This window comes from Lagopus leucura, unplaced genomic scaffold (genome assembly GCF_019238085.1).
Source record: "Lagopus leucura isolate 7727_CA_CO unplaced genomic scaffold, USGS_WTPT01 Super-Scaffold_100014, whole genome shotgun sequence".
NCBI lineage: Eukaryota > Metazoa > Chordata > Aves > Galliformes > Phasianidae > Lagopus > Lagopus leucura.
In genome coordinates this window covers 13508763-13536520 of record NW_024962268.1, presented here as the reverse complement: position 1 = coordinate 13536520, position 27758 = coordinate 13508763, and the positions used below count along the sequence as shown (strand labels likewise).

At 39.6% G+C, this 27758-nt stretch overlaps 1 protein-coding gene across 2 annotated transcripts in view; it reads left to right on the top strand.

The window, feature by feature from the left end:
* Window positions 1-27758, top strand: part of GHR (growth hormone receptor) — a 130648-nt gene that overhangs the window by 41904 nt on the left and 60986 nt on the right. For both annotated transcript variants that reach the window (XM_042875102.1, XM_042875103.1), the window contains exons 2-3: window positions 6062-6154; window positions 23674-23753. In XM_042875102.1, the coding sequence (XP_042731036.1) occupies window positions 23684-23753 (70 nt within the window). In that variant the 5' untranslated portion in view covers window positions 6062-6154; window positions 23674-23683. The remainder of the gene's footprint in view (window positions 1-6061; window positions 6155-23673; window positions 23754-27758) is intronic.

The window sequence follows — 27758 nt, the reverse complement described above, 5'->3', positions numbered from 1 at the left end:
TAAAAAAAAAAAAAAAAAAAAAAAAAAAAAAAAAAAAAGAATCTGGATAGAGAAAGAGGGGGGAAAAAAAGAAAGAAAAAAGAAGACAAAGAGACTAGAAGGTTCTGTTGCATTTTGTTAGTGTTTCCTTGAAAAACTCCCCTTGCAGAGAAGAAGTTTATTAGAGAATTCAGGGAGTCACCTCACAGTGGCAAATAAGGTTGTTCATCTGTGGGTGTGAGTTATTGTGTTTCAGAAATAATTTGAAGCAGTAAGAAGTTTGAACTTAAGAAGGGTAGAAGGGCTTGGTAGTGCATGAAAGTTTCTTCAAAGAGAATATCTGAAAATATTTGGAAATTTCCACTGTTGCAAAATTGTGGCTGTCAGGACAAGTTCACAGTAACTGGAAGAAGGAAAACATCATGTTCTCCCTCTCTTCCATGTTCAAGAGAGGGAGAAATGAAGACCTGGAGAACTACAGTCCAGTGAAACTCATCTCTCTACCTGGAAATATCATGGAGCAGATCCTCCTAGAAGAGATGTTAAGGCACATGTGAGATGAAAAGTTGGTCTGAGACAGCCAGCATGGCTTCACCAGTAGCAGAATGTGCCTGACCAGTCTGGTGGCCTTCTCTGATGGAATAACAAAACTGATGGTGGACAAAGGAAGGGCAACAGAATCCTGCATCACATCCTTATCTCTAAATTGGAGAGGTATGGTTTTGAAGGCTGGAGTATTAGGTGGATAAAGAATTTGTTGAAAGGTTACAGACAGGGTTATTGCCAATGGCTCTGTATAAAGGTGGAGGCCAGTCACAAGTGATGTCCCTCAGGGGTCTATCTTGGGAGCAGTGTTCTTCAACATCAACAACATACTGGAATTGTGTGTTCCCTCAGTAAATTTGCTGATGACACAAAGCTGAGTGGTGCAGTTGACAGAATAGAAGGGGAGGTTCCACCCAGCAGGACATGGACATGCTCAAAAAAATGGGAACAGAAGAACCTAATGAGGTTTAGCAAGGCCAAGTGCAGAATCCCAGATACAAGCACAGAATGGGAGAAAAACTCATAGAGGCAGCCCTGTAGAAAAGTACTTGGGCATCCCAATCAGTGAAAAACTTGATGTGAGCCTGCATCCTGGGCTGCATCAGAAGGATGGTCAGCAGAGAGAGGGAGGTGACTGTGCCCCACTGTTCTGCCCTCATGAGGCCCCATCTGGAACAGTGGCATCCAGGCCTCAGGTCTGCAGTAACAGAAAGGCTGAAGAGCTGTTAGAGTGAATCCAGAAGAGAGACAAGATGATTGAAGGGCTGGAACACCTCTCCTATGGAGAAAGGTTGAAGGATTCAGGCTTGTTTAGCTTAGAGAAGAGAGGGCTCCAGGGTCATGTCATTGCGGCCTTCCAGTGCTTGAAGGGAGCTTACAAGCAGGAGTGTGACTGAATTTTACATGGTCTGATAGTGACAGAACGAGAAGGAATGTCTTTAATCTGAAAGAGGGAAGATTTAGGTTAGATGTTCTGAAGAAATCTTTTTCTCAGAGAATGATGAGATACTGGAACAAGTTGTCCAGAGTGGTTGTGGGTGCTCCATCTCTGGAGGCATTCAAGACCAGGTTGGATGGGTGTTTAGGCAGTCTGATCTAGTGACTGGCAACACTGCCAGTGGCAACAGGGGTTGGAACTAGATGATCTTCATGGTCCCTTTCTACCTAAGCCATTCTATGATTCTCTGATTTGCTGTGGATGTCTTGCAGCAAAGAGTTAACTCTTGGTCAGTATTGAATATTGACTCTATCACTGACTGACCTGCAGAATTCTTCCCACTGATAATACATTTGAGCCTGGTATGCTAACCAGTTTTCAGACCATTTCACGATCCGCTTCCCTGTGCAGTACTTCTTTGATTTGTTAGTGAAAAAATTTCAGAGAAGGTGGTGTTGGAAACCTTGCTGAACTCAAGATAACATCTACCGTTTTCCCCTTATCCAGCAAACTAATTATTTCACTGTAGAAGGCTATCAGATTTTATTTTTCCTTCATAACTCCATGCTGACTACTCGCAATTGCTTCTAGTACTCTATATATTTCAAAATATTTTCCAGGATTATTTTCTCCATCACTTCTCAGGAGATCAAGATGAGATCCCTAGGGATCAGGAGTAATAATTACTAGTCCTTAGTTCTCAATATTCTGCGTCTTTCCTTTCTTGAAATTGGAGTGATATGCATCCTATCCTCAGGAACCTCTCCACATTTCCCTGGCCTTTCAGATGTCACTGAGAATGGCCTTGCATGCAGTGACATTGACCAGCTTCCTCAGCACTTTCATATGCATTCCTTCAAATCCCATGGGCATATATATGCATGTAGCTTATTACAAGCATTCAGTTGTATTTTTTATAGCTAAAGATCGAACACAAATACATGCCTCCTCTTACTTCTCTGAAAGAGCGGTCAGGCAGTGGAATGGGCTGCCCAGGGAGGTGGTGGAATCACTGAGCCTGGAGGTGTTCAAGGAGCATTTGGACATTGTGTTGAAGGTCATGGGTCCAGTGAGAACTATTGGTGATAGTTGGATGATTGGACTAGATGATCTTGTAGGTCTTTTCCAACCTTGCTGTGTCTGTGATTATGTAATTCTGAATCTAAGCATGAAGCTGGTTTTGATTTTGCACACTTTTGTGTACATGCTTATGTAAGAGTGTAGTATGTAAACCAGACTGAGAATACTTTGCAAGTTCTCTGGACAATGCAAGTGACCACAAGTTAATGCTAACTGTGCATTTTCAGCTATAAGCCTAGATCATTCATCTTAGTTTTTAGATTCAAATTTGGTGCCTGGGTCAAGTTTTCTACGTAAGTTGTAGCTCTATTTTGTTCAAGATCAATTGAAGTAAATACTGTAATATAGTGTCAGCATGACTGTATAATTGTGCACGTATATACATGTAACTATAAAAAGGAGGCGCATTGCCTTGTGGTTGGAAGCACATATAAATGAAGCGACAACACTTAGCCTCTCTAGTCTTAGGGCATTGTCCCTCCCATTTCTTATATTGAGAAATACACACTCTAAAGTGAAGAAAGGCAACAGCAGAACGTAGAACTTATGTGCTGATTTGTACCTCTAGTTACCTTATCTCTTCAATTTGAGGATGAAACAGCCTTTATAAAGTTAACAAGTGAAATGGGAAAACTTGAGCTGGTAGGGAGGCCACAGCATTTCCCTTTATTCAGATGACATCCAAGCCATAATGCAGAGCTAGTGCTCTCTGAGCAGCATTGTATTGGAGCAGCTCATTTGATGAAGGGAAGTAGTAGGCTGTACACACAGTAAGATGTCTACCTCTCTGATATGGCTGAAATCTCCTGGGAGGCAATGCATTGCATAGGCTTTCCCTTCAAGCAAGAGCTTAATTTTAGTTAGCTTCCTCTGTAAGCAACAGGTTCCTTCCTACCTTCATACCCGTTGAAGCAACTCATTCTGCCTGCCTTGAGACCAACCATAGAATGCTATTTGAAAACCCATGATTGGTTTTACAAAGATGGAATTGTTTGAATACTGTTTTGAAGAATGAAAAATCCTCTGACGTGTTTGTGTCCGTCTCACATTCTTAGGTTTGTTATTCTCTCAGGTTAGGTGCTGAGATGAAACAGACACAGACCCTGACATCCCACTAAAGAATTGCACGTTTTTAGTTAGGAGGCAAAGGAATCCTGGATGGGTCCAATTTTGACTCTGTATTCCAATCCTTTTGTTTGCCACACAGGTTAGAATAAATAACTTCTACTGTGAAAAAAAAAAAGTCTGTGAAAAAATTATTACCTTTGCAGTTTCTTCCTGTTAATCCATGTTCTCCTTTCACTGAAGTTGCAGTTTTTCTAAGAATCATTGAAAACATGGCTGCTCATTATGTTGTGTGCCATACCACCTCTTTTTCACAGGTGATAAAGAGTCAGAATCAAGTGCACATGTGATTGTCTTCACACTTGATGGCTTGTTCTAAACTGCAACATTGCAAATTAGCAGTGTTGTTGCATGGAATCCCTGTGCTATCTCCACTAGCTACCAAGATTGAAACAAAATATTCAGAGTACAGTTAGTTAAGCAGAAATTAGGGCATGTCCTTTTTGTTGCCTATAAAGTAGCTAAGATCTTCTCTGCTATTGAGCAGGATTTCAAAATATTTTGAAAAGGCTCCTGGAAGAATTTTGCCTTTGTCTTTGTAGTAAGGTTCTGATTTTGTCACATGGAGATCATTTCCACTTGCTAATATTGTAACAAGTGTTTTAAAACAGGAATTTGTCAGTACTCCTAGTTAACCTGCTTCAGTCAACAGCTGCCTTAGTCTTTACAGTTTTGTTCAGCCTGAACTGTTCTTTATCGTAGAAAATGAGGGTTGTGGCTCATGGATCAATTGTTCTGAGTGAGATTAAGAGGTCTTTCCAAAATTTACAAATGGTTTTAAAAATCCTTATTGGATGAGGTTAAAATGGGACAGTAAGATCCTCAACCTTATAAAATGTGAGTGGGCTCTTCCTGTGAGGTGCAGTGTTAGTTGTGCTTATTGCAAAATGTGAAAGAGGTAATAATTAAAGGCATACCATGTCTAATTATCTTGTTCCACAGCATGTATCTGTGAAGAACCGTGATCACAGATTTCACTTCAGCTATGATACACAGCATAATTTATTTTCACTTTCATAGCTATTATTAATGATTTTTTTAAAATTTTTTTAATAGAAGATTCCTTCTCATGTTACCAAATATTTCTTTAATCTTGTTATATGATCAATTCAAAGATTTTCCCATCTGGTAGTTGTTTGTTGTCTTTTTTTAACGTAATTACACAGTTGTCACTTAGTGTTTTACAAATTGCACTAAAGAGTATCTGACTAATACAACATTTTCGCTCAGTCTGCCTCATTTTACATTCAAATCCTCATCATTTAGGCATCTATGCATACATTTAAAGAAATACTTAAAAAATTGGAAATTCTGTGAACATAGATCAAAATTTCTGCTATTCTTTCTGAAGCCTGTGCTAGCCCTCAGCTAAAGAAAACTCATGTGACATACTAACTGTACTAGTGCAGCGTGGCCTTGTGCGTACAGTCTGAAAGCATGCAGTTATTTCAGTGTTTTTTCACAAGTTGCTTACTTTTTCTGGGTATTTAAAGAGCTTGATACTGTGAACTCTGGTCTTGAGGGGTTTCCACCCACAACAATCAAATTGTTATGAAACAATCAATGAATGTAGGCACCACTGCCAACTTTTCAAAACACTAAAGAATGCTGAATCATGTAGGTTGAAAATTACCCTTAAGATGATCAAGTCCAAACTATCAAGCTAACACTACCAAGTCTACCATTAAATCATGTCACTAATGACTTCTTCCTTGAGAAGAAATAAACCTTCATATTGAATTAATAATGATTTTTATTTAAATATAGAAGTGCTGCTAGTTCAAGACCATTTTAGATACTGCTGCTTTGCCAAATACTGGCAGTGGTAATGTGTTCAGCAATTCTGAACAAAACAAACGTTGTTTTCCTTAGAGTGCTTCATACTGTCCTTCTAATGAAAAACACAGTGTTGCTTTCTTAAAAATAGCTGTTCATAAGTTTCTACACTATAGTTTACTGTCTAAAATATTAGGAATGTGATATACTCATCCATATCCTCTTCATGATAATTCTGCTTTTTCTTTCCAATCCACTTTAGTTATGTTTAGATATATTGATAATGAGTGTTGGTAGGTCTTCTTGACTTTTCTTTGCCATCTGAATCTGTGCTGGTACATTTTAATGTCAAAGTTAGTGTTGAATACTGCTGCTTGGCAAGCCCCCAGTGACAAAGGGATTGCAGGCAGCTGCTAGTTTTTGAGTGAGAAGCCCAGGTGCACCTCTTGATCCATTATGGAGGCTGCCCAACTGGGGGCCTTTCCCAAGATGCCTTTCCCATGGAAGGATAGTGACAAGACTCCACTAGGATTTTGTTCTGTCATCATTCCACCACCATTATGTTCTAGAACTCATCTGTTGTTTTTTGTTTTTTTTTTTCCCCCCGATTTTGTGTAGGTGCTGGGATGGCTGGAGAAGGCCACATTTTGCAGTTGAGCTGAGGGACGTGTGAAGCATCATAGAATCATCCATCCCCTGCTGACATTTGAGGTAGTGTTTTAACTTTTTTCTTACCTGCAAGTTACTTAATGATTGATGTTATCTAAGAATATGGTGAGTAGATCCCTGTTGTGCTCTGCATGTAATCCTTACAAATCCTGTGATTCATTCCTGCAGGAGACCATAATGGTAGTATGTAGTATATGGAATTTTGATTGAGATTACAATCCTTAGCTTAGTTTCCTACACTGAACTCTTCCTCCTCCCAGGAAAGAAAAAAAAAAAAAAAAAAAGAAAACAGAAGTATTTGAATTAAGGCTATTCAATTCCATTCTGCTCTAAGCTGATGTTTTAATTTCTACTGAGCTTTATTGTCCAGCATTTGAGACAAGTGACTTAATAATTGCTTAATAATTGAAAACAAGTGTTTGAAAGCCCTTTTTTCTTGTCAGAGAAAAGCTATTTTACTGTATGTCAATGGGACACTTTTCATTTATGGAGTTATTTAAACTATTGATTACCTAATTTTTTAAAATGCACAATATTAAAACAAGTGGGAAAACATTCCTTATTATTCCAGGGAAGAGAACCTGGAAATCTGTTCTAGAATATAAGATAGAAAATCTTTGTTCACATGACAGTGAAGTGGCATTTACTATGAATTAATGTGGTGATTCTGATTCATATCTGGAGTGCATTTCCACAGACTTAATCAATTTACTGTAGGGGTAAAAATTGAATAAAACACCTCATCAAAATATGCTGTGTGTTGCATTGCCTCCTACGGTACTGACCTAAAACCAGGCCAGGACCAAATTACTGCACGTACACACCAATATGATGAACAGCAAAATGGCGTTTATTACACGTGAACTCTAGCTTATATAACCTATGTGCTTCGTCTGCGCCCCTAAGGGCACGTGCCACACATCAGTCAGAGAGCAGGGAGAGGGCCTATCGCGTCACATCCCGTGGGGGGGTCTCGCAGTTGCCAACAACAGCTGTGATGCAAGATTTGCAGATGTATGATTGCTTATGCTGTGGAACTGAAAGGAACTGAAAAGCTGTTATCTAGCTTTAAATGATTACATAAGACTTTACAGCTGCTATTTGTGTACAGTAACAATTTTATGATTGTTATGATTTAGGTTAATTGACTACATATATATAAATGTACACAAATACAACATTATTAAATAAAAGAGAAATTCAAGAGATTCTGGTATAACAGGTAGAACACTCTGTCCTTTAACGTTTCTGAAATCAAATTGAACTCTGAATGTATTCATTGTACTATGAATCTACACTCAAGGGACTTTTATAAGGAAATATCAATTCCACTAAGAAAATAAAAAGGTCAAAAGAGTGAAAAATTGCTTGTAAAAAAACAAACAAACAAAAAAAAAAAAAAATAACCTACTGTCAAAAGGGACCTTCTCAAACCAAAATCTTTTTTCTTGTGGCTACCATACTTTCTCCTAATAAGTTAAGCACCCTCAAAAACAAATTTATGGATGACTTGTAGCTGAATTACAGCAATACAGCCATGCAGAAAGCTGCTTCTGTGCATTCTTTTCCTTGCTTTTCATGCTGAGCAAGCCAGTCATGCTCCGGCTAAGCTGCCTGGTCTTTATTCCTCTACAAACATCAGTGAAAGAAATGTTTCACTTTTCAAGTGCCCAGCTTGAAAAAGAGAGTCTGGACAGGCTTCTGAGCACCACTGGTACACCACTCTGTGGTCTTGCCGCCTTGTTTTACAGTGTTGTGTTTTGGTTTGCTTCTTGTAAATAAAGGCTAGTAAGTTTTAATTTCCAGAAAAGACAAAAGCAGTCTGATCCTTGGGAAATGCTTGTACTCACATAGCACATGTGCCTTATCAGAGGGCAGTTCAAACTTGTTGCATTCAAGTATGACTCTGCATTAAAAGTTATAGTGGATTCCCAGGTAATGACTTCCTGAGTCAAGTAATTGATTGCCCCACTGAGGGAAATATAATACTGGACCTGTTGCTCACAAACATAAATGAACTAATTGGTGTTGTCAATAATGGAGACTGCCTGAACTGTAGTGATGATGCTGTGTTTGAGTTCATGCTCCGGAGGGACATGAGATAGGTGAAGAGTAAAATTAGGAAGCTAAACTTTAGGGAGGCTAAATTCCAGCTCTTCAGTGATTTACTCAACCAACACCATGGGAAACAGTCCTCATGGGCAAGGGTGCAGAGCAGATCTGACAGATCTTTAAGGAGGCGTTCTTCAAAGTGCAAGAACTTTCCATCTGCAGGTGTAGCAAGTCAGGAAAGGAAAGCAAGAGACTGGTGTGGCTGAACCAGCAGTTGCTGGTCAAACTGAAGAGCAAGAAGAGAATGCACAGGCAGAAGAAAAAGGGACAGATACCATGGGGAGAATATAAGGAAGCAGATAGAGTGTGTAGGGATGGGGTCAGGAAATCTAAAACCCAGCCTGAACTGAACTTGGCTAGGGCTGACAAGAACAGGAAAGACTACAGGTACTTCAACCAGAAAAGGGAAGACCAGCAGCCAGGAGTGACTCAGACAAGCTGGTAATAACAGACAAGGAGAAGGTTGAGGTACTTAACAGCTTTTATGCTTCTCTCTTCCCTGATAACCACTCACCACACAGCCCTCAAACATTTGGTTTGGTAGGAGGGGATCAAAAATCAGGCTTGTGGCTACCTAAGGAACCCAAACATCCACAGGTCTATGGGTCCCAGTGAGATTTTTCCCAAAATCTGGAGGGAGCTGGCTGACATAGTTGCCAAACCACTCTCAATGATATTTGAGAAGTTATAGCAGTCAGGTGAAGTCCCTGAAAAAAGGCAATAGGCCCATTTTTTAAAAGAGTATAGAAGAGGTGCCTGAGTACTACTAACTTGTCAGTCTCACCTCTGTGCCAGGGAAGTTCATAGGAAAGTTCCTCCTGGAAGCTATGCTAAGGCAGATGGAAGGCAGGGAGTGATAATGGAGAGCCAGCGTGGGTTCACCAAGGGTGAATCCTGCTTAACTAGCCTACTGGCCTTCTGTGATGGTGTCATTGTATCAATGGACAAGAGAAGAGCCACTGATGTCATGTGTCTCAAATTCAGTAAGACCTTTGACACAGTATCCCACAAATCCTTCTCTCTAAATTGGAAAGATATGCATTTGATGAGTGGACTGTTCAGTGCGCAAAGAATTGGCTGCAGATCCAAGTCCGCAGTGGTGGTCAATGGCTCCATGTCTAAATGGAGATCAGCGATGAGTGGTGTCCCCCAGGGGTTGGTACTGGGGCCAATACTCTTTAATGTCTTCACTGGTGACATTGACCAGTGGAGTCAGGTGCACCCTTAGCAAGTTCGCAGGTGACACCAAGCTATGGGGTGTGATTGATATACCAGAGGGATGGGATGCAGGCTTGAGCAGCGGACCCAGGTGAATCTCATGAGGTTCAACAAATCCAAGTGCAAGGTCTTGCATCTGGGTTGAGGCAACCCTCATTACCAATGCAAGCTGGGGGATGAAAGGATTGAGCACCGCTCTGTCGAAAAAGGCCTGGGAGCTCTCTTATGAGAAGCTCGACATGAGCTAGCAATGAGCCCTCACAGCCCAGAGGGCTGCATTGTATTGTGGGCTGCATCAAAAGAAGTATGGCCAGCAGACCAAGGGAGGTGATCCTGCCCCTCTACTCTGCGCTGGTGAGGCTTCACCTAAAGTACTGCATCCAGATGTGGAGTCCTCAGTACAGGAGATAGATAGACCTGTTGGAGCATGTCCACAAAAATGATCCGTGGAATGGAACACCACGCCTACGAGGACAGACTGAGAGAGCTGGGGCTGTTCAGCCCAGAGAAGAGAAGGCTCTGGGGAGATCTGAGAGCGGCCTTTCAATATCTAAAGGGGGGCTACAGGAAAGAAGATACGGATTCTTAAGCAGGGTCTGTGGTGATAGAATATGAGAAAATGGCTTCAAGCTCAAAGAGGACAGATTTAGGTTAGATATAAAGAAATGTCTTTTACAGTGAGATGGAACAGGATGCCTATTTATACAGTGGATGCCTTGTCCTTGGAAACTTTCAAGATGAGGCTGGATAAGGCCCTAGACCTGATCTACATGTGGTGTCCTTGTTCATTGCAGTGAAGTTAGCCCAGATAGCCTTGAGAGGTCCCTTGCAACTCTTAAGGATTTTATGATTCTAAGGTAGAAATTTCTGTGATGCTTTCTTACTTGGTATTTTTCACTGACTGGTCTAGACTAATTTGACAGAAAACATTTTGACAGAGGGAACAGTGCCTCAGTCTTCACAGCCAGTCTGGCTTCTCATGGCTGTCCTGTCCTTGAATTTCGAAGTGAGGGTCAGAGAGCAAAATCCCTCCCAGTAAGGTGAAGCGTGTCTTACACCACCTCGTGAAGCTGAATGTGTACAAGTCTAATGGGCCAGATGGCGTGCATCCCAGGCTTCTGAAGGGACAAGCTGATGTGGTTGCCAAGCCGCTCTCCATCATATTTAAAAAATTGTGGCTGTCAGGCAAAGTCCCCGGTAACTGGAAAAACAGGAAACATCACTCCCCTTTCAAGAAAAGAAGAAAGGAATACCTAGGGAAATACAGGCTTGTGAGACCCCCAGGACTGGTCTGTCTTGCTCTTCAACATCTTTATCAACCACATAGACTGTGGGATTTAATGTACCCTCAGCAAGTTTGCTGATGACATGAAGCAGAGTTGTGCAGTTGACACAATAGAAGGGAGGGACACCGTCCTGAGGGACCTGGACATGCTCAAGAAGTGGGAACACAATAATCTAATGAGGTTTAGCAAGGCCAAGTGCAAAGTGTTGCACCTGGGTCAAGGCAGTCCTACATTCAAGTACAGACAGGGAGAACTCACAGAGAGAAGCCCTGCAGAGATGTACTTGGGCATCCTGATGGATGAGAAACCGGACATGAGCCATTGCTGTACTCTTGCAGCCCAGAAGGCCTGAGCTGCATCAGAAGAGGGGTGGCCAGCAAATAGAGAGAGGTAATCGTCCCTCCCTAGCCTGCTTTTATGAGGCCCCATCTGGAGTACTGTGTCCAGGCCTGGGGCCTGCAAAATTGAAGAATGCAGAGGTATTGGAGTGGGTCCAGAGGAGGGCCACAAAGGTAATTGGAGGGCTGGAGCACTTCTCATTTCCTGGGCAACCTGATTTAGTGGGTGGCATCCCAGCCTGTGGCAGGAGGGTTGGAACTGATGATCTTTTAAGTTCTGCTCCTACATAAGCCATTTTATGACTCTGATTACTTCAACAGTAAGAGAAGGGAGATAATTCTGGCCAGGTAACTTACAAATCACATACCCATAATTTATACAATTTATGTTAAGCTAGTTTTAGGTTAAGAATTGGAAATGTGATAACTGTTCTCATGCAGATTAAAGAACTGAGCCCTTCTGTATTTACTTCTTGATATAGTCCTGGCTTTGCTAACCCTTAACTGAGTTATATGGAGGCAAGTTTACAGCTTTGCTCTTCAGTGAAATTGAAACTTGTAATGCACAATGTGTGATGGGAAATGTACATCTGCACATTTTCTAGATTGATATTAACAAAGTATTCTGCTCTGAATAAGGATTTTGTGTATCCTAAATGAATGCATTGTATTCTTTCCTTAAAAATTAAACAGATGCCTTGTTATTTGAAATCTGAGATATTGAAAGTGCCCCATAGATATGGCAAGAGTAATTTGTGCCTCACTGACATTTACAGTGCAGTGGAAGATAACACAAGGCAGAGCTTGAATTAGATTTTGAGAGTGCTGGTAGTTCTGCTGAATATGCTGGAAAAAAAATTAGTATGTGCCAGAAGTAGCAGAGATGTTTGTAAAATAACTGCTGTAAAATATTCCAGTAAGTGGCATTTCTTTAGCTGTTAACACTCACAATCTACCAGGTTGGCACACCTCTCTGTCTTTTAAATACAGCTGTGCTAATTTTTTTGCATACAACACACACAGTATGGAAACCATTCATGGTGCTATAAGTGCTTGAGAAAAGCTAAGGGTATGGAAATGAAATTGGCTCTGTTCTATTCCTCCACAGTCTGGAAAAGCTTACAGGCATACAGGGCTTCTCTCTTTTGGCCTTTCAACTTCAGGGAAGACATTGCCTAAAATGAAAATGTCACTGTGTAAATGCTGTGTTGACAATGAATGTATCCATCAGTTTGATACTAAAATGCTGTAATACTTTTCTGATCAGGCCACTTGTTTAGTGATGTTAAGCTACATGACCGTTTGTGTCATGTCCCCTTGTTTGTGACCGGGATCAGATCCAGATCCTCAGTCAAAAATGTTACTAGTAGACCAATATGTACTTAATCATAAAAAAGAAATACACTCTTATTTTTTAGCTTTATAGTCATTCTTCATGCCTTTGTTTTATCAGTTCATCATATAATTTGAAGTGTTTGCTTTTTACCAGTTAATGAAACAGTCATCAGTAGAACAGTGTAATTTCCTGTTAAATAAATAGAGTTAAATTCTACTGCTGTTGAGTCATATGGTACTGCAGACTTGAAATCAAAGTTAGGATTCAGTTTGAACAAGTCTGGCAAAGACAGGTATTATGTCCTGGCAAAAGTCTGAAGGCAGTCATGTTTTATTAACTATTATGCCTAAAATAGAAAAGAAATTAAGGATGTAAGCATAGAAGTATACCACAAAAAATATTTACTTTTTTTTTAGTAAAATACTCTGTACTCCTTGGTGTAGCCACTTCTGTTCTGGCTCCATGCTCAGAAGATAGAATTCTGGGTACACAGCAACTCATAAATTTGCTGTTTGAAAATTATTTGTGGAAAGCGGATTTTCCAGGCTAAATATAATACACTGAGCCAGTGTGAAAATCAGATAAATCTATGGAAGTCTACCCTCACATATGTGGTTTTATGTGCCTTAAAAATACGTAGCAACAAATCAAGTCTTACTCTGTAGGTACCACTCTAGAGTTTATTACGTGTCACTAGCAAAAATATGTCAGTATGGTTTGGTCATTGCAGAAGTACATAAGATGTAAATCTGAATTTTGGAAATGCTGATCTCGACATTCCGACTTCGCTGCGTTTGACTCACTGTTAGCTGAGTAACTGCAGGCTGCTTTACTCCATCCACACCCTTTGCCTATCTTGCAGTGGAAGCAGCTATTCTCTCTCAGCATGCTCTTTTCATCTTTTTTCCTCTTGAAGGCACACACTTGCTATTCTGCTTGAATTACTGACAGAGTCCAAGAAATAGGAAAAAGGAACAAAGGGAAACGAGTGCTGCTCTTGAAAAAGCAGCAGCTCCCTGTATCTCCCTTCACTGATGGCAACAAGAAGAAGCGTTCTCTACTTCGGGCTGTGGGTGGCAGGATATAACGAGAAAGGAAGGGTTCAAACAGGCTTCATGGATTTCTTCCCTTCCAGGTAGAGGTGGCACAAGCTGAATAGCGTATTTTCATGGGCACGATCTGCTTTATTAACTACATACAAAAATCAAACAAACCAAAAAACTACTTAAAGAATCCCGTTCTTAAAGTAAGCTAGTCTTCAGTTTCGTATGCTTCTCTTTGAAGTTCTGCTATCATCTCCATTGATTTATGCATCAGCTCCTAGTACAGCTGCTTGTTAACATATCACATGACTTCCAGTCACACCAGTAAAGTAAATATACTTCTCCCGTCAGGACAAATTCTTTTTGGGGAAAAAGTATCTTTCAGGTTGTTTCAAATAAGCTGTTTGCTAAAAAATCACGTATTATATTATGCAAGCTTCCTACTTACCAGTGGTATAATACTTCAGCATTTCAAATCTCAATTTCTTCTTCAGATCTTTCCTCATTATTCAAGCATATGTACAAGCATGCCTGGCGCTATTTGTAGTGAAATCTAGAACAATTATCTGCATCACAGGTACTGATCTCTGTACATGTTTTAATTATTAAGACTTAAAATCTAGTAAAACCCTTCAATCTAAATGGAAAGAAAAAGACACAGAAAAATTAAAGTACAACTGTAAGTGTTTTGTAAATGCTACATTTTGAGGACATTCCTATTCTGTAAGGGCACAGCCATTGTGTACCTACCGTCTGAGCTATTAGGGAGAAACCTGGCTAAGCCCAGGGTCTGTGCTTTTTTGTGAATCTCTGTGTACCATAGAGAGCATCTGAGACTGGAGGGAACCTGCTTGTCTGTAATTAAAAGCCAGCCCAAACCAGACCTTGATTACCAACGAAGTAATTTATAGACTACTGTAATTCTGCATTAATTGTTCTCTGCAACCCACAGAATAGCTAACATTTGGATTTACTTTCTAATCTTTGAAGGAGCGTGGGGCTTTTTTTACATGTAGTTAAAGCACCCTGTATCAATTTATATTCAGAGCTAGCTGATAACGTGACTGATAAGCTCTCTAATCTTTGCAGGCAATCACTTATTTAATCTGTGAAAGCAGCAACAGAATAATGTCTTCAAGTAATTCTGTTGAGTCATTATTCTTTCTAGCATGTGAGTCCAGTCACCTGTTATCAAGTTTGATTGCAGTGCAGATATTTGCATGCAATAAATGAACTATAAATAAGGACTAATTTACACAACTAATTTACACAAGCAATTCAAAACTAATGACTCTGTCTACTATGATATTCTGTGGTATAATTAGTGTTGGGAAAATGATCTATGGAGATAATGATTTATCTAAGGTTGCACTGCAGTGCGTAGTAGGACTTAGGAATAGTCAGACCCACTGTCCTCATTGTGAATGCTGTTGTTTACAGGCAATTCAAGTGTGATTGCTTTGTGTTCTGTACATTTTTGGGAGGAGATGGTGTGTATCATCATGGTAAAAGATGCTACAAGAAGGATGTGGAACTATTGGAGTGAGTCCAGAGGAGGGTCACGAAGATTATCAGAGGCCTGGAGCATCTTTCCTATGATGAAAAGCTGAAGGAGTTGGGCTTGTTGAGCTTGAAGTAGAGAAGTCTCTGGTGATGCCTCACTGTGGCCTTGAGAAGAGCTTATAAACAGGAAGTAGAGTGACTATTTACATAGTCTAATAACTATAGGGCAAGGGGAAACAGCTTTAAACTAAAAGAGAGGGAATTTAGATTAGATGTTAGGAAGATATTCTACTGCTGAGAAGTTGTCAGACACTGGCACAGGCTGCCCAGAGGAGCTTTGGTTGCATCCATCCAGGTTTTCTACGCCACGTTGGATGGGGCCATGGACAGCCTAAGTTGGTGAGTGACAACCCTGCCTACAGCAGGGTGTTGGAGCTCAGTTGTCTTTAAGATCCCTTCCAACTTGGGCCACTCAATGATTCTGTGATCATTAGGATCTTTTGTACAAACAAACAAAAAATCATCTTTGAACTTACATGGTAAGGTCTTTCCAGAGATGGAAGAAGCCTGTTACATTTCAAATATACTTGTGATACTATACTTACTCAGTGTAACAACCACAAAAAGGACTATTGTGTAGCTCTTTCTCATTTATATAGACAGTTTCTGAGCATGATCATGGTAGTGAAACTGAAAGTTGTAGTTTAGTCTGCAGGGCCAAGCACTGAGTGGGAATGTTACTGATACACTGATTAAAATTGAAAGGACCAGTTGTTAGGGCTTCTGCTTACAGGCTTTGTGAAGGCAGTGTTGCCACTTCCTTCATTATGGAAGGGATGCAGTGGGGATGCAAGGCTGCACGAAAGAGCTAATGATAGTCTTATAATGATAGCAGAAAAGACCCTGCTAGGGTTGTACAAACTTTTCTGTGGCTACAGTGCAATGTCCTCACCCTTAGTCAACTCATTTTTAGCATACTGTGTGCATCTAATGTAAGTTGTGAGATCTAGCTTGGTATAGTGTTTTGTTGAGTAGCCGTCTTGAAATTGGCAACAGTATGAGCAACAATTCTGGTGGAAGTGGATGAAGGATGAGGACTCTCAGCTGCTACCTGTAGACAACCATTTCCTTGTGCTCCTGTGTAAAGTAACAATGATAGGAATGAAGAAATGTGAATGCATTTGTCTGCTTTCATTACAAAAAATGTTGAATTTGCTCCAAAGTTTCACTGTCTTTAAACATGATGGGCTTCCTGCAGGCAGGGATTTATCACATTCTTTGAATGAGATGTACTGCCATGTGCAGCCAGCCTGGCTTATGCTGAGCTTAAGCTTACTCTTCTGCATGTAGTATGCATGCAGAACTGTGTCTGTATTAATCCCTTAATACGGAGGGGAGAGATTTACATCCACTGTACTCTAGTAGTTACTGTAGCTAAAGACTGTTGTATATTCTTTCTGTTCACAAGATAGAGCTATATATTTATTAAGAAATTTTTGCTAATTACTCAGGACTTTCAGAAGAATTAGTCTTTCTAATAGTTACCATTCTTAATCTCTTAATGCAGATGATTAGCTGTGTAATGGTTTGCTGAGTTTTTTTTTGAGAGGGCTGGCAATAAATTCACTGTTCTCATTAACACAGTGGGGCAGATAAATCACTGGCTACAGCAGCTCTCCACCTGTTACTCTACTGCGGGGCAGCGGTATAAATGTAGGCAAGCTGCTTCCTTTCCTTTTGTGAAGATGGATGAAGGCACTGAGCCCACTGTAGACTGTATGGAAAACACTGTTAGAAAACATTAAAAGATCTCTTCATAAATAGATTTGGCAAATTAGCATTAAAATTGGTAACCTCATTTCTATTGTTTATTGCTTATTTGACAGGAAGGTCTTAAATTTTTCGTTAGTAGTAGAGGGGCATGGGGTCTCAGTGAGCTCTTTCAGTTTCAGATACAGATTTTTAATTGCCATCTGCAATCACCAGCTGCTACCTTTCTTACTCCAAAACCAGACTTCCTTGATGCCTACTTAGAAGATTAACTGCATGATTTTCATCTTTGCTGAACTAGTGACTTTTAAATAGGTCGCTATGTATAGGGACTGTAAGCACATGCACACAAATTAAAAAGAAAAAAACACATTTGTGAAGAATTTTTTCAGGACCAGTACTAATTGAGATGGCTCAAATAATGGCAGTGATATCTCTGAAAATGTGATCTAGGAGAAAAGTTGCTTTGAGTCCTTAGAAGAGAAAGCACAAGACTCAGTAAATACATTACATTTGAATTAATTCAGGTAATGAAATGAGCTGTTTTCTCTTTCTGTGTTTGGAAATACTGCACATACTAGCCTTGGAAAAAGAGCAGCTTAGCAGCTTATGTCCAATGGCTATTGGCTTAAAAGATGTTGATAGCTGTATCACAAGAATGTGTTTAATTCAAACACAAAGGCTATAGACATCCTGTTTGGATGGAAATAAAAATGCTGATGTGTTTTTAGACTACTTGTGATGGATATAGTCAACTTCTTTTAATGTGAGATACTTTATCAAAGCTTTTTTCAAACTCTGTGTTTGGATATTCTAATTTCCAGATCTTACCAATGAAAGTAGAGGAAGACGTTAAGTGACTTTTTGAATCTTTGGACAGCAGTCTTCAATGAGTTATTTGCAGCTTTATGAAAATGTACTTCTACAATGCTGCATGTAAAAAAAATAACATTTTTTCCCCATAATAGTACCATATGATCTCTCTCAGGTTTGCATTTACTTAGACAATTAAGAATGGAGCTCAGAATTTTTTGTGAGGTCATGTAAAATGGTTTTTAAACACTTTTAAAGTGTGCAGTTGTTCAAAGCAGTGAGCTACTTTTGGTAGATGCACACAGTTTATATATTCAGATTTACATGGACCTAAAGCACAAAAACTGTGGGGAATAGAGCCAGGAAGCTAAGCTGGTATCATGTTACAGAAGACAACTTCTTAAAAAGATAATTGTACCTGATATTTACTTGATCATTTGGCTATAAGTGAAATCAATATAAATCGTATCTTAAAACTTGTATGAATTTCAGGACACGCAAAGCTGCACTAATTTAAATGCACTTTTTGCTGATATACTCTCTCTTAAACTAGTTAGTCATTATTTGTTGACCAAGCAATTGGCAGCATGTGAAATGTGGAAGCTTTTCTGCTGCTTTCTGCAGATAATCAATGTGAATATGTGAGCACTTAGAGTCAAAAATGGCCATCTAGAAATTCTGTTCCGGTACTTCTTCCCTTACAAACTTTCATTTAATTCAGTATTTAGGTCAGGAAGTTCCTTAATGTCTTACAGGCTTTTTATGTAGTGTTTAGTCTGATTAGCGGCACATGAATAATGCAGCATTCAGTTGAACCATGTAATTAATTTGTCCCATCTTAATGAACTGTTAAGTAGTTCCATTAGTCTAGGATAAGCACTAGGGTCTTTAACCAGAGTTTTGCAGCTTTTTGAAGATATCTTCCATGGAAGAGAAAAGCTTTGTATAAATACAATTAAAAATGAACTCCCTGCCTCCTGACAACAAATATACTCTGAGATCTGAAGGGCAAGCTTGAGTTCAAGGTGATTAAAAGAAACTGAGGAAAACTGCTTGGCTGTAACCAAACCTGGATTCACTGTGGTCAGCAGAAACTTAATTATTTATAATCACTTGAGTGGCAGCAATCTCTGCCTATAATCAGTTGATCCTGTTGCAGAAAAGTGGAAGAGCTGAGGTGCTGATTTCTTTATAATAAGAGTTCTGGAGCCTGATTGGCTATAGTTGCCCACGTGCTTGTTAGTACACTTGTTAATTTGCGTGATATGAATCCTAGCATTTAGAGGGGAGAATTATAATGCCATGTTCTTGTAGTTAATCTCCAGTTCTTGCAGCTGAATTAACTTACAAGAGCTTTTAGTAAAAGCTCAGCATAGTGTCTGAAGTCTGGATTCATTAAATAACATCCAAGAATCTATAACCATTTGGTCTATTACCAGTCTAAGTTCAGTTTAAGTACGAGTAATTATATGATAAAGTTGTCAAGGGGGAAAAGAAATTTTTTATTTTAAAAAAAGTAATTGTTTTTACAGATTTTGTTTCCAACTTGAATACTTACATCTGTTATAAATGATTTAACTTACATAGAGCTGTAATTAAGAACATAGAATTGTCTCTATTCCATACTTTCAGTTTATTATGAAGATATACTTCTTAATAACACCCAGATTTGCATCAAACCATGTGTAATTACTGCAGCTTTGTGCCAGACCTTCATTCTTTCCCAGTGGTGCTGTCTTTTGTTTTTGTGAGTTTGTTGGGTTGTTTAGTTGGTTTTTGTGTTTGTTTGTTTGTTTATTTTTTGAGAAATTCACCCTCTCTGAGATTTGTTTATTTGCTACACATAACTTCTGTTTCTGTGGTATTATGTCTTGTTCTTTTCATATCCTGAATTACCACAGACCCTAGGTGAGTGTTCTGCTATTCATCCCAACTGAGGCAATCCATTACTTCTGTTTCTTAAGATAGTCAAGTATATGGCACTGACAAGGACTCAATAATAGCAGGCAATCATCCAGGCGTTGATGGTGACTCAGTCAAGCTGTAATATCAGCACGCAAGCAGAAAAGTCTTTAGGTCTGTGGCAGCTTTAGATTGTGTTGCTTTGAAGGTTTTTAATTCATTTCATCTGCGAATGACTCTGTACTGTTGGCATTTATTGAAGTGCGAGTGAGCAGGCGATGTGATTTCAGCTATGCGTATTGAGCGAAACCTGGATGAATTTTGTAACATAAGCAGGGAAATAAGATTTTTTTTTCCTGCCACTGATCTTGCCATGAGATGGCTTGTAAGGAATGTACGCGCTCCCAGAAATAAAGGTATTTCCTCCCAAAAATTCAGCAAGGGTATGCTTATATATTTGGTATTTGAATACATATGCTTTAGAGTGGCACAGAATTTGTGAGCCTGAATTTGCATTTGCTTCTTCTCTCATCCACGGGCACTGTGACCTCTTGCGTGCTTGCCTGTTTGAGATTTAATGAAATGGTAACATACAAAATGGCAACATACGAAAAATGTAAATCTTATGGGTTAGTCCTTCTTTCGGTTATGTTGTTTGGTTTGCAGTATGAAGCCACCTTTGGTTCTGGAATAGTTGCACATGTGTTGTTTGGCAAGCCAAGTGAAACTGAAGGAGGTTGTAGGGGAAAAAAAATCTCATATTTGGAGTGCTTGGAGTACAGTGAGTTAACGGAGATGGCAAAAGCAGAAATTCCTTCTTAGGCACAGTTTAATGAAGTGTAATATTTTTCTCTTTCCTTTAGGTCCTTTCAGATTCAGGAGCTATCTAAACATAAAAATTCCACTTCAAAGAACAGTTTTGTATATAAGCAGAACTATTTATGACTTGCTCCAAATTCAATATTGTTATCTGTCCAGAGTAGATACAAACCATTCAGTATGCTCTAACTAAACAATTTATTTTCCCAGGGATTTTCTTAGTCTAGCTTCCCCAGTCTGTGCTGACTGTGTTCACGTCCCACTGAAGAGTTGTGTTTAAATTCACTTGTGATTGACCTTACTCCAACACAGCTATAGAAAAGGGCCAGGAATTTTTCTGTCCTTTTTATAACTCCTGGCTCTCTTTCTCTACTGAAGCAATTAGCCTGAGCTGACCTCTAGCCAAATGTTCCTGTGGTCAAATTTCAGCTGCCTTGAGGACAGTCAGCTGTTGTAATTATTTTTCTGGTTTTAGCTCTCTTCGTTCTTTCAAACTGCAGGAGTTAGGTAAGATATAGATTATTAGAATATATGCTTTAGAATAGCATGTGTTACAGGCACTGGAATTTTTTGATCTGCTCAGTAACAAGAAGTGTATTTGTGATACTTGTCTTTCATAGATGTACAGACATAAGTTTTGGGACGTTGATGTTAGTAGATTATAAAAGGTCAAGTTTGTCCTAGAGCTAATCAGAAGAGAAAAGCTGACTCTCACTAGGTTAATGTTGCAGCCTCTGAACAATACTGCTCTTGTGAGCTTGCACAAGTGTTTTAGAGGAACAGCAGGTTGTTACAAAACAGATATCTGAGAACTTTCAATAAGAAAGTTTACTGGTGTAGCAGATGGTGCTTCAAAGGAATCCTCTCTGCAAAATCTTGTTCTGTATCACCAAAAGCAGTATCATGATGGGGCAGCTGCTTCGCAACAGATTTTCTCCCATAATCCCGTAGACATGCATGGTGGTACAGCTGTGCCTTGACCTCCAGAAGTTCTGAAGTAGAAGACTTACTGCATATCAGCAGTGCTTTCTGTTTACATGCTGGGTGCAGAGGGGATACAAACCCTAGTGCTTCACATCCCTTGCAATGCTCCTTTTGGCTGGGGAAGGTCTTGGGCATGAGACTTATCACAGGGGCTCTGGTGAGGAAGTGGAGTTTCCTTTTTCCATGGCCTATATGAAGCATAAAAGACTTTCCATGTTTTCAGATGAGAGCAGTCATAATTTTTGAGCTCAATCCTGTCTGTACTGGGCATGTTCAGAATAAACCTGTTTCCTTTCTTATTACAATTTATAACAGATCTTTGTTAAAAATATTTATGGATTCATTTTTGTTGAAGCAGTTTCCTGATGGTATCACTACATGCAGCTATGTAAACAAGAATGCCAGCACAAGAGGAAGAGCAGTATTGAAGTGGAATTGTGTCTATCTGCAGCATTAAGACCTTACTGAAGTTTAACGTGATGTCTGGCCTCTGGGATATGTCCAGACTCCTGGGTTAGTGCTCGAGCTGTCAGACCACTTTTCCTTGGAGGAAGTTGAGATAGCTCCTAGTTCCAGTGCAAACAAAGGGATAGCCTGTGGGAACCAATCCCCTTCTCATCAGAGAAGATCCTTGATATGGTGTGGTTACAGCAACCAAAATTCTACTTGCAGTTTTCTCTGAATGACCAACAGTGTTGATGATTTTGTATGGAGTTGGTTGGGTTGTAGGTTTTTTTGTAGCTGTTGTTAAGCAGAAAGAAGTAGGAGAGTTTGGAGAAGAGTGTTTTGAAAATTAGCAGATGTTGGTGGAGATAGGAGAACAGGGAAGTGTAAATAGAGGCAATGTGGGATGTCTGGATGTTATAGTAGAAGAGCAGGGTTGTAAATAAAGTAACGCTGTGCTCACATCTGCAAAAGAGGGAGCAAAGCTTCAGAGAGAAAGTGGAAGGGCTGTGGGGATGGACTGTTCGTTAGAGTGGAAATGTTCTAAGAGGGGAGAAACTGACAAATGCAGTGAAGAAGAAAATTTATTAATAAGAGACAACAAGAATCCTTTAGTCATGAATACGGATGGAATGGGGACTCGAGCTAGATAAAAATGTAGCTGTGCTGGGATGAATCTCATACTGTATCTACTCTGCAAGTACGAGAGTTAGTTTCTAGTTGCTCTCTGAACTTCTACCCAGTCCTGTGCTTTCTGGCAGCAACTGCCTTCCACCACTCCTCAGTTTTGCTCCACAGGCTCTCACATCAGCCCTAACGCCTCACAAGCCTGCGTCCCTCCAAGCTCTAAGACTTCTGCCCCTTTGGACAGAGCTGTGTCTGCTGGGAAAGGGACAAGCACTGCAGCTGGGCATTCCTGTAGCAGCCCCAGCACAAAAGGAAGCACCTTCCGGTTTGTCTTTGCAGTTGTATGTTAGGCTTTGCAATGTAGTTGGAGTAAATTTTCCCCATGCTGGGCTTGAAACTGGAGAATTATTGAGTAGTTTTGCTAATGAGGGTGTGAGAAATACATTCTGATTTTCCAGTTTTGTTCTAAACAGCATGAATGAGGAATCTGGCATTAATAATAATTGCTTTTTTTTCCTGCAGTGTGAGTAATCTGTTCTCTTGCGGTGAGAAAATTAAGTAAAGCGAATTATCTTTTAAGTTCAATGTGAACACAGTTTTCCATGCTCAGCATGCTTGTGTCTTACAGTTGATTGAATTCAAACTTTGCTAACTCTGGTAGGACTATTTTAGCAGCCAAGTTTGCTAGCACCAGTTGTTTTATTCAGTAGCACCCAGTTAAAATATTGTTCCACAGTGGACTCAATAGTTTGATTTATTCTGCTGATCTGTTATGTCAGATGGAAAAGGAGAATGTCTAGCTGAAAATACTCCAGTGTATAATCAAAGTTTGTTGTACTACTTTGTGGACAAATGTAGAAGTGCTATTTCTCTGTCCCCTCAGAACTCGTTTTTCACTTTGTGCGGATCTAGACTCATGAAGTATTATATATGTCCTGCAAAGATAAACAGCATCTGGGGAGCATGAGCTTGAAGTCTTTGTTCCCCGAGAGAGATTGTTCTTTCCTACCTTAAGATTTAACCTAGGCTAGTTGTTGAGATCCGTTCCCCACAGGCTGCTCCGTATGGAGTGTGGTTACTTTGGTTGCAGACTGGAATCAAGCTAAAAATTGACAATACTGATTTTTTTCTTCTATATTAAATGAACTAGTGACCCGTGAGCTAGTCTTCTTTTAATATGACTATTTTACTATCTATCTCCTAATTCAAAGTCAGGAGATACTGCAACTAAATATGCTGTAAACTAAATATGCTTCTAGTTTAGATTCAATCAGAAATTCGATGGAAATAGATAATAATTGAAGTGTCATGTACCCATAATAATATTAGTTTATAAGGAAATTCTTGTTGTTCTTTGTTAATACAGAATTAGAGGTATGGATCTTCGGCATCTGCTGTTTACTTTGGCACTGGTCTGTGCAAATGACTCACTTTCTGCAAGTGATGGTAAGTTTAATGATATCATTCTGTGCCTTTGTGTATGTAGAACTTTAAATACAGAGTGATTTTGTATTATATGCATCAGGACTGTGCAAGTTCCTTGATTGTGTTACCTGGGTGCGAAATGTGAAACATATGTCAGTCTTACTGTAAAGACGGTGGGTAAGATGGAGACAGCAGGTGGGAAAATAAAAGAGAAGTTCATAGACAACACCGGGCGTGTGGTATGCAAGCAGTCTGAATCAATGATGATGTTAGATCTTAAGGTTTTCTTTGTTCATGTACTGAAATTATGTAAGAATTGTGTGGTGTTAATTTTTTAATTGAAACTTTTTCTTGTTTTTTAACAAGCATATTTAGTATATTTCCCTGATAAAAGTAGAACTATTTGAAAGTACAGAGGAAGTACTTTAAGGCTGGGTGTATTTGAACTGAGGCCAATATGAACAAGTTGCATAAGAAATACACTTAGAAATTTTTAAGTAGATGCTAGGAAAGGGATTTGAAATGAACATATAAACTTAGACAGCCAGATGGCTGAGGGTAGCTAGAAGAAACCTTTTTATCCAGGTGAAGATCTGTTCACGATTCACCAGATTGCCCAGGATTCACATGCACAGAATGTACCTCTGACTTTCCTCAGTCATTCTCTTTCCAAACGTATTCACCCTAACTCATCTGTTTTTAGATTTAATGTAGGGCTGGAAATTAATCCTTCCAGCTGAGCTTTCTCTGATGCTTTGTCCTCTTGCAACCAGCAACGCTCTGTAGCCCATTTCTGTATCACCCAGAGGCCTGCCTTGAACCTGGTTGGTCCTTTGTGGAGTGGTCTTTTTTACTCATTTAGGACAAGAACTTCCTGTTAACTTCAGTGGGAAATTTGTTGTTGTGATCAGACTGATCTGCTAGCACCGATTATGATCTACTCCTGTAAACAAATACAGAACCGAATCTGCTCTGTCTTGTTCTGGCCTTTGGGGAGAACAGTATGTTTTCCATAATTACTAATCTTACACAAAGGTGTTGCCGCTTCTCCCAAAACTGCAGAGCTGCAGAACTGGTGGGGCTCCTTAAGCAGGTACCCCTCCTTACCTTGTGGCTGAAGCCAGTGCTAGCAGAGAAAGTCAGGGCAGCTTGATGACTAATTTGGAAAAAATTGAGTGGATGCAGCTTCCACAGCAAGCTGTAAACAGACTGATAAAATACTCAATGAAAATTTCTCACATCCCTCAGTTTATTTCCTTTTTCTTTGCTCGTTAGTTCCAATCCTGCTTAAGCATTCCCAAATGGGAATTAAGTACAGATAGAGTTGCCAGCCATGCTTTGTTAGTCCTTCTGGTGTTATTTTCAGAATATGATATGAAATGAAAGGGCTGTGCAATAGTTGCTTATAAACATAACTGGTTAAAGGTGTAATAATCTTCTTTCTCCCTGATACAGTTATGCATTATCTTGGAGTTTCATACTTAGTATTTCTAATTACTTGTATTTGCAGAACTACTGGAGAAATACAAGAGGTATTACCTTGTTGTTAATGGGAACAATAGGCTGCAGTAAGATATAATTAGAACTCAGATGATCAATTTTCAGAGAACTCTTCTTTAAAGATCAGTTATTAATAAGAGCTCAGGTTGGAAGAAGACAAGTGTCTGTATTAACTTCCATGTTTGTGGCTCAGACTCTTGTCCTCAGTCTTATTAGGCATCAGATCATATATAAAATTAGATTTTCTACTGCTAGTTAAGGTATTTTCTGTAACATCTACCAAATTTAATTTGAATTCCAAATGTAGCTGGCTGCTGAAGGCAATGAATGGATCAAGATTTCTCTTTTGTTCTCTACTTTCATTTCCTCCTTAAAGGAGTACTTTCATTCTGCTACTTGCATGTTCCAGTTGAAATGAGAGTGCCTATTTAAGAAGTGTATAAGGAATCGTGTTTAATGAAGTGTTTGTTTTTGCATTAGAGTTGGTCTTTAATAATGTTAAGCCTTTATTTACTTTATTCTGTATCCTTTTCTATCTTCAATTTTTTTTTTTTAAAGAGAAGGTTTATGATAGGAATTTGCTGAATAAAGGTCTATGCTCTTTTTTTTCTTTTTTTCTTTTTTTTTTTTTTTTTCCTGTTGCATAGCACTCCTTTAGTTAGGTGTGTGAAGTGAAATAAACTTTGCAAATTCCTCCTTGGTTCTGCTGAAATGTGGAAAGTTGGTATTTCTAAGTGAAATATGAGACATGTACCAGCTTCTATTCACTGTGTTTCAGAATGAAAGTCGTACAGCCAGTAGAACAAAAATGAATGTGTCCTGACTTGATCCTTTCTCCACTGTGTCTGTATGTTACAGTACCTTCATTAAGTGGGCAAAAATAAGCCCTACTTAGATGTAGTTTAGTGAACCAATTGATTGCTCTCACAATATATATAAAAGCCCACATGGGCTTTTAAATCTTTCCAACTGAGATGTGATCCAGATGTCCTAGGTAAATATCTTCACGTTACAAACAAAACTCAACCACAGTGTCACCTTTTATCTGAAGGCTTTTTCTATAGTAACTTGATTAAATAGCAATTTCTGTGAACTTACCTCCAGAGTCAAGAACTCAAAAACATTTTAATTGTGTTCCTGTTAATAAATCCAGGATACAGTGCTAACTGCATGTGTCCCGATTTGCAGTAATGCTATGAAACTGTGTGCGAAGTGATAGCACTTTGTCATCCTGAAAATAAGTTTTTAACAGTAATCTACTCCTGAGGTCCTAGCACTTCTGTGCTGAGTGTGTGGCAGATGGTTGGCTAAAAAAGTCAGACAAGGAAGTTTAACTTGAACAGGAATATGGGAGATAATAGCGTGGAGAACGCCCATGTGTCATTCTTGCCTGATGTAGATGAGGTTGGTTTTTTGCCAGTGGAGTTTTTCTTTTCCCTCTCCCCTCTCCCCGCTCCCCGCTCTCCTTTTTCTCTTTCTTTTTTTTTTTTTTTTTCCATGTGGGTGTGCCTGTTTCTCCAAACAGCTTCCAGCCACTCTCCCAGCTCATTTCTAGGTGATGAACCCTGACAATTTCATAAAGCTCTGCCCAGCACAGACTTGCTGAGACCTTCCTATAAGCTTAGTTTGATGTAATACATACTGGATTTGTTGCCACTGGGACTGGATGGATCCGCAGTGTCAGATTTACTGAAGAAGTTCACTTCAGAAATTGTTGCTTGTTTGTTTTTATGGCAGCATGGTATAATATTAGCAAATCTGATACCAAAGCACTTTACTGACACAGTGTACACTGATACATGAAAGGAAAGAACTGCATACTTTTGTGTCTTGAAAGTAAAGTTTATATTCAGCTGTACAAGCGCCTGTGCTTTGAGCTGAATCTCAGCAGTGGGGTCAGATCCACCCTTGGCACACACTTAAATCCCATACGTGTTTCCTCCTGGCAGGAAAACTGCTGTGAGGCCAGCGGCTGGCAGGAGAACTGCACAGCATTCAGGACCAGATCTTGGACATTTAGTAACATGTTTGCTTTCTGCTACGTCTGCTGGAGGCTTTCCACTGATTTCGTTTTCACGTTCTCCTTCTGCCAAGAGCCTGGCTTGCCAGCTGCTTAAACAAGCAAAGTCACAGGGTGCCCACCATCACTGAGATGGAGATGCTAAATGTGGCCAAATATCTCTGCTACACCAGAGCTTCAAGTGTGGGCCAGAGTTGTGCAGTTTGGGGACTTGCAGCCTCCTGCCAGCTGGACACTGAGCCACACACAGCCCATATTCTGGAGATGCCTGCAACAGTAATGGCACAGTACAGGCAGAGAGAAAGTATTAAGGTCACAATAGCGGGAAAGTAATTTTCAATGTTGTAATTAAAGCAAAAGGCCCATTTTCATATCCCTGAAAACATGTTTGTAAAGTCAGTAGAACTGCAATTCCTGAGAATTTAGGTTGTTTTGAAGGTGTGGGATTATGTGCTTTTGAAAATTGTAGAGCTTTGTTTTTAGGTAACAAGGCATCTGAACAAGAG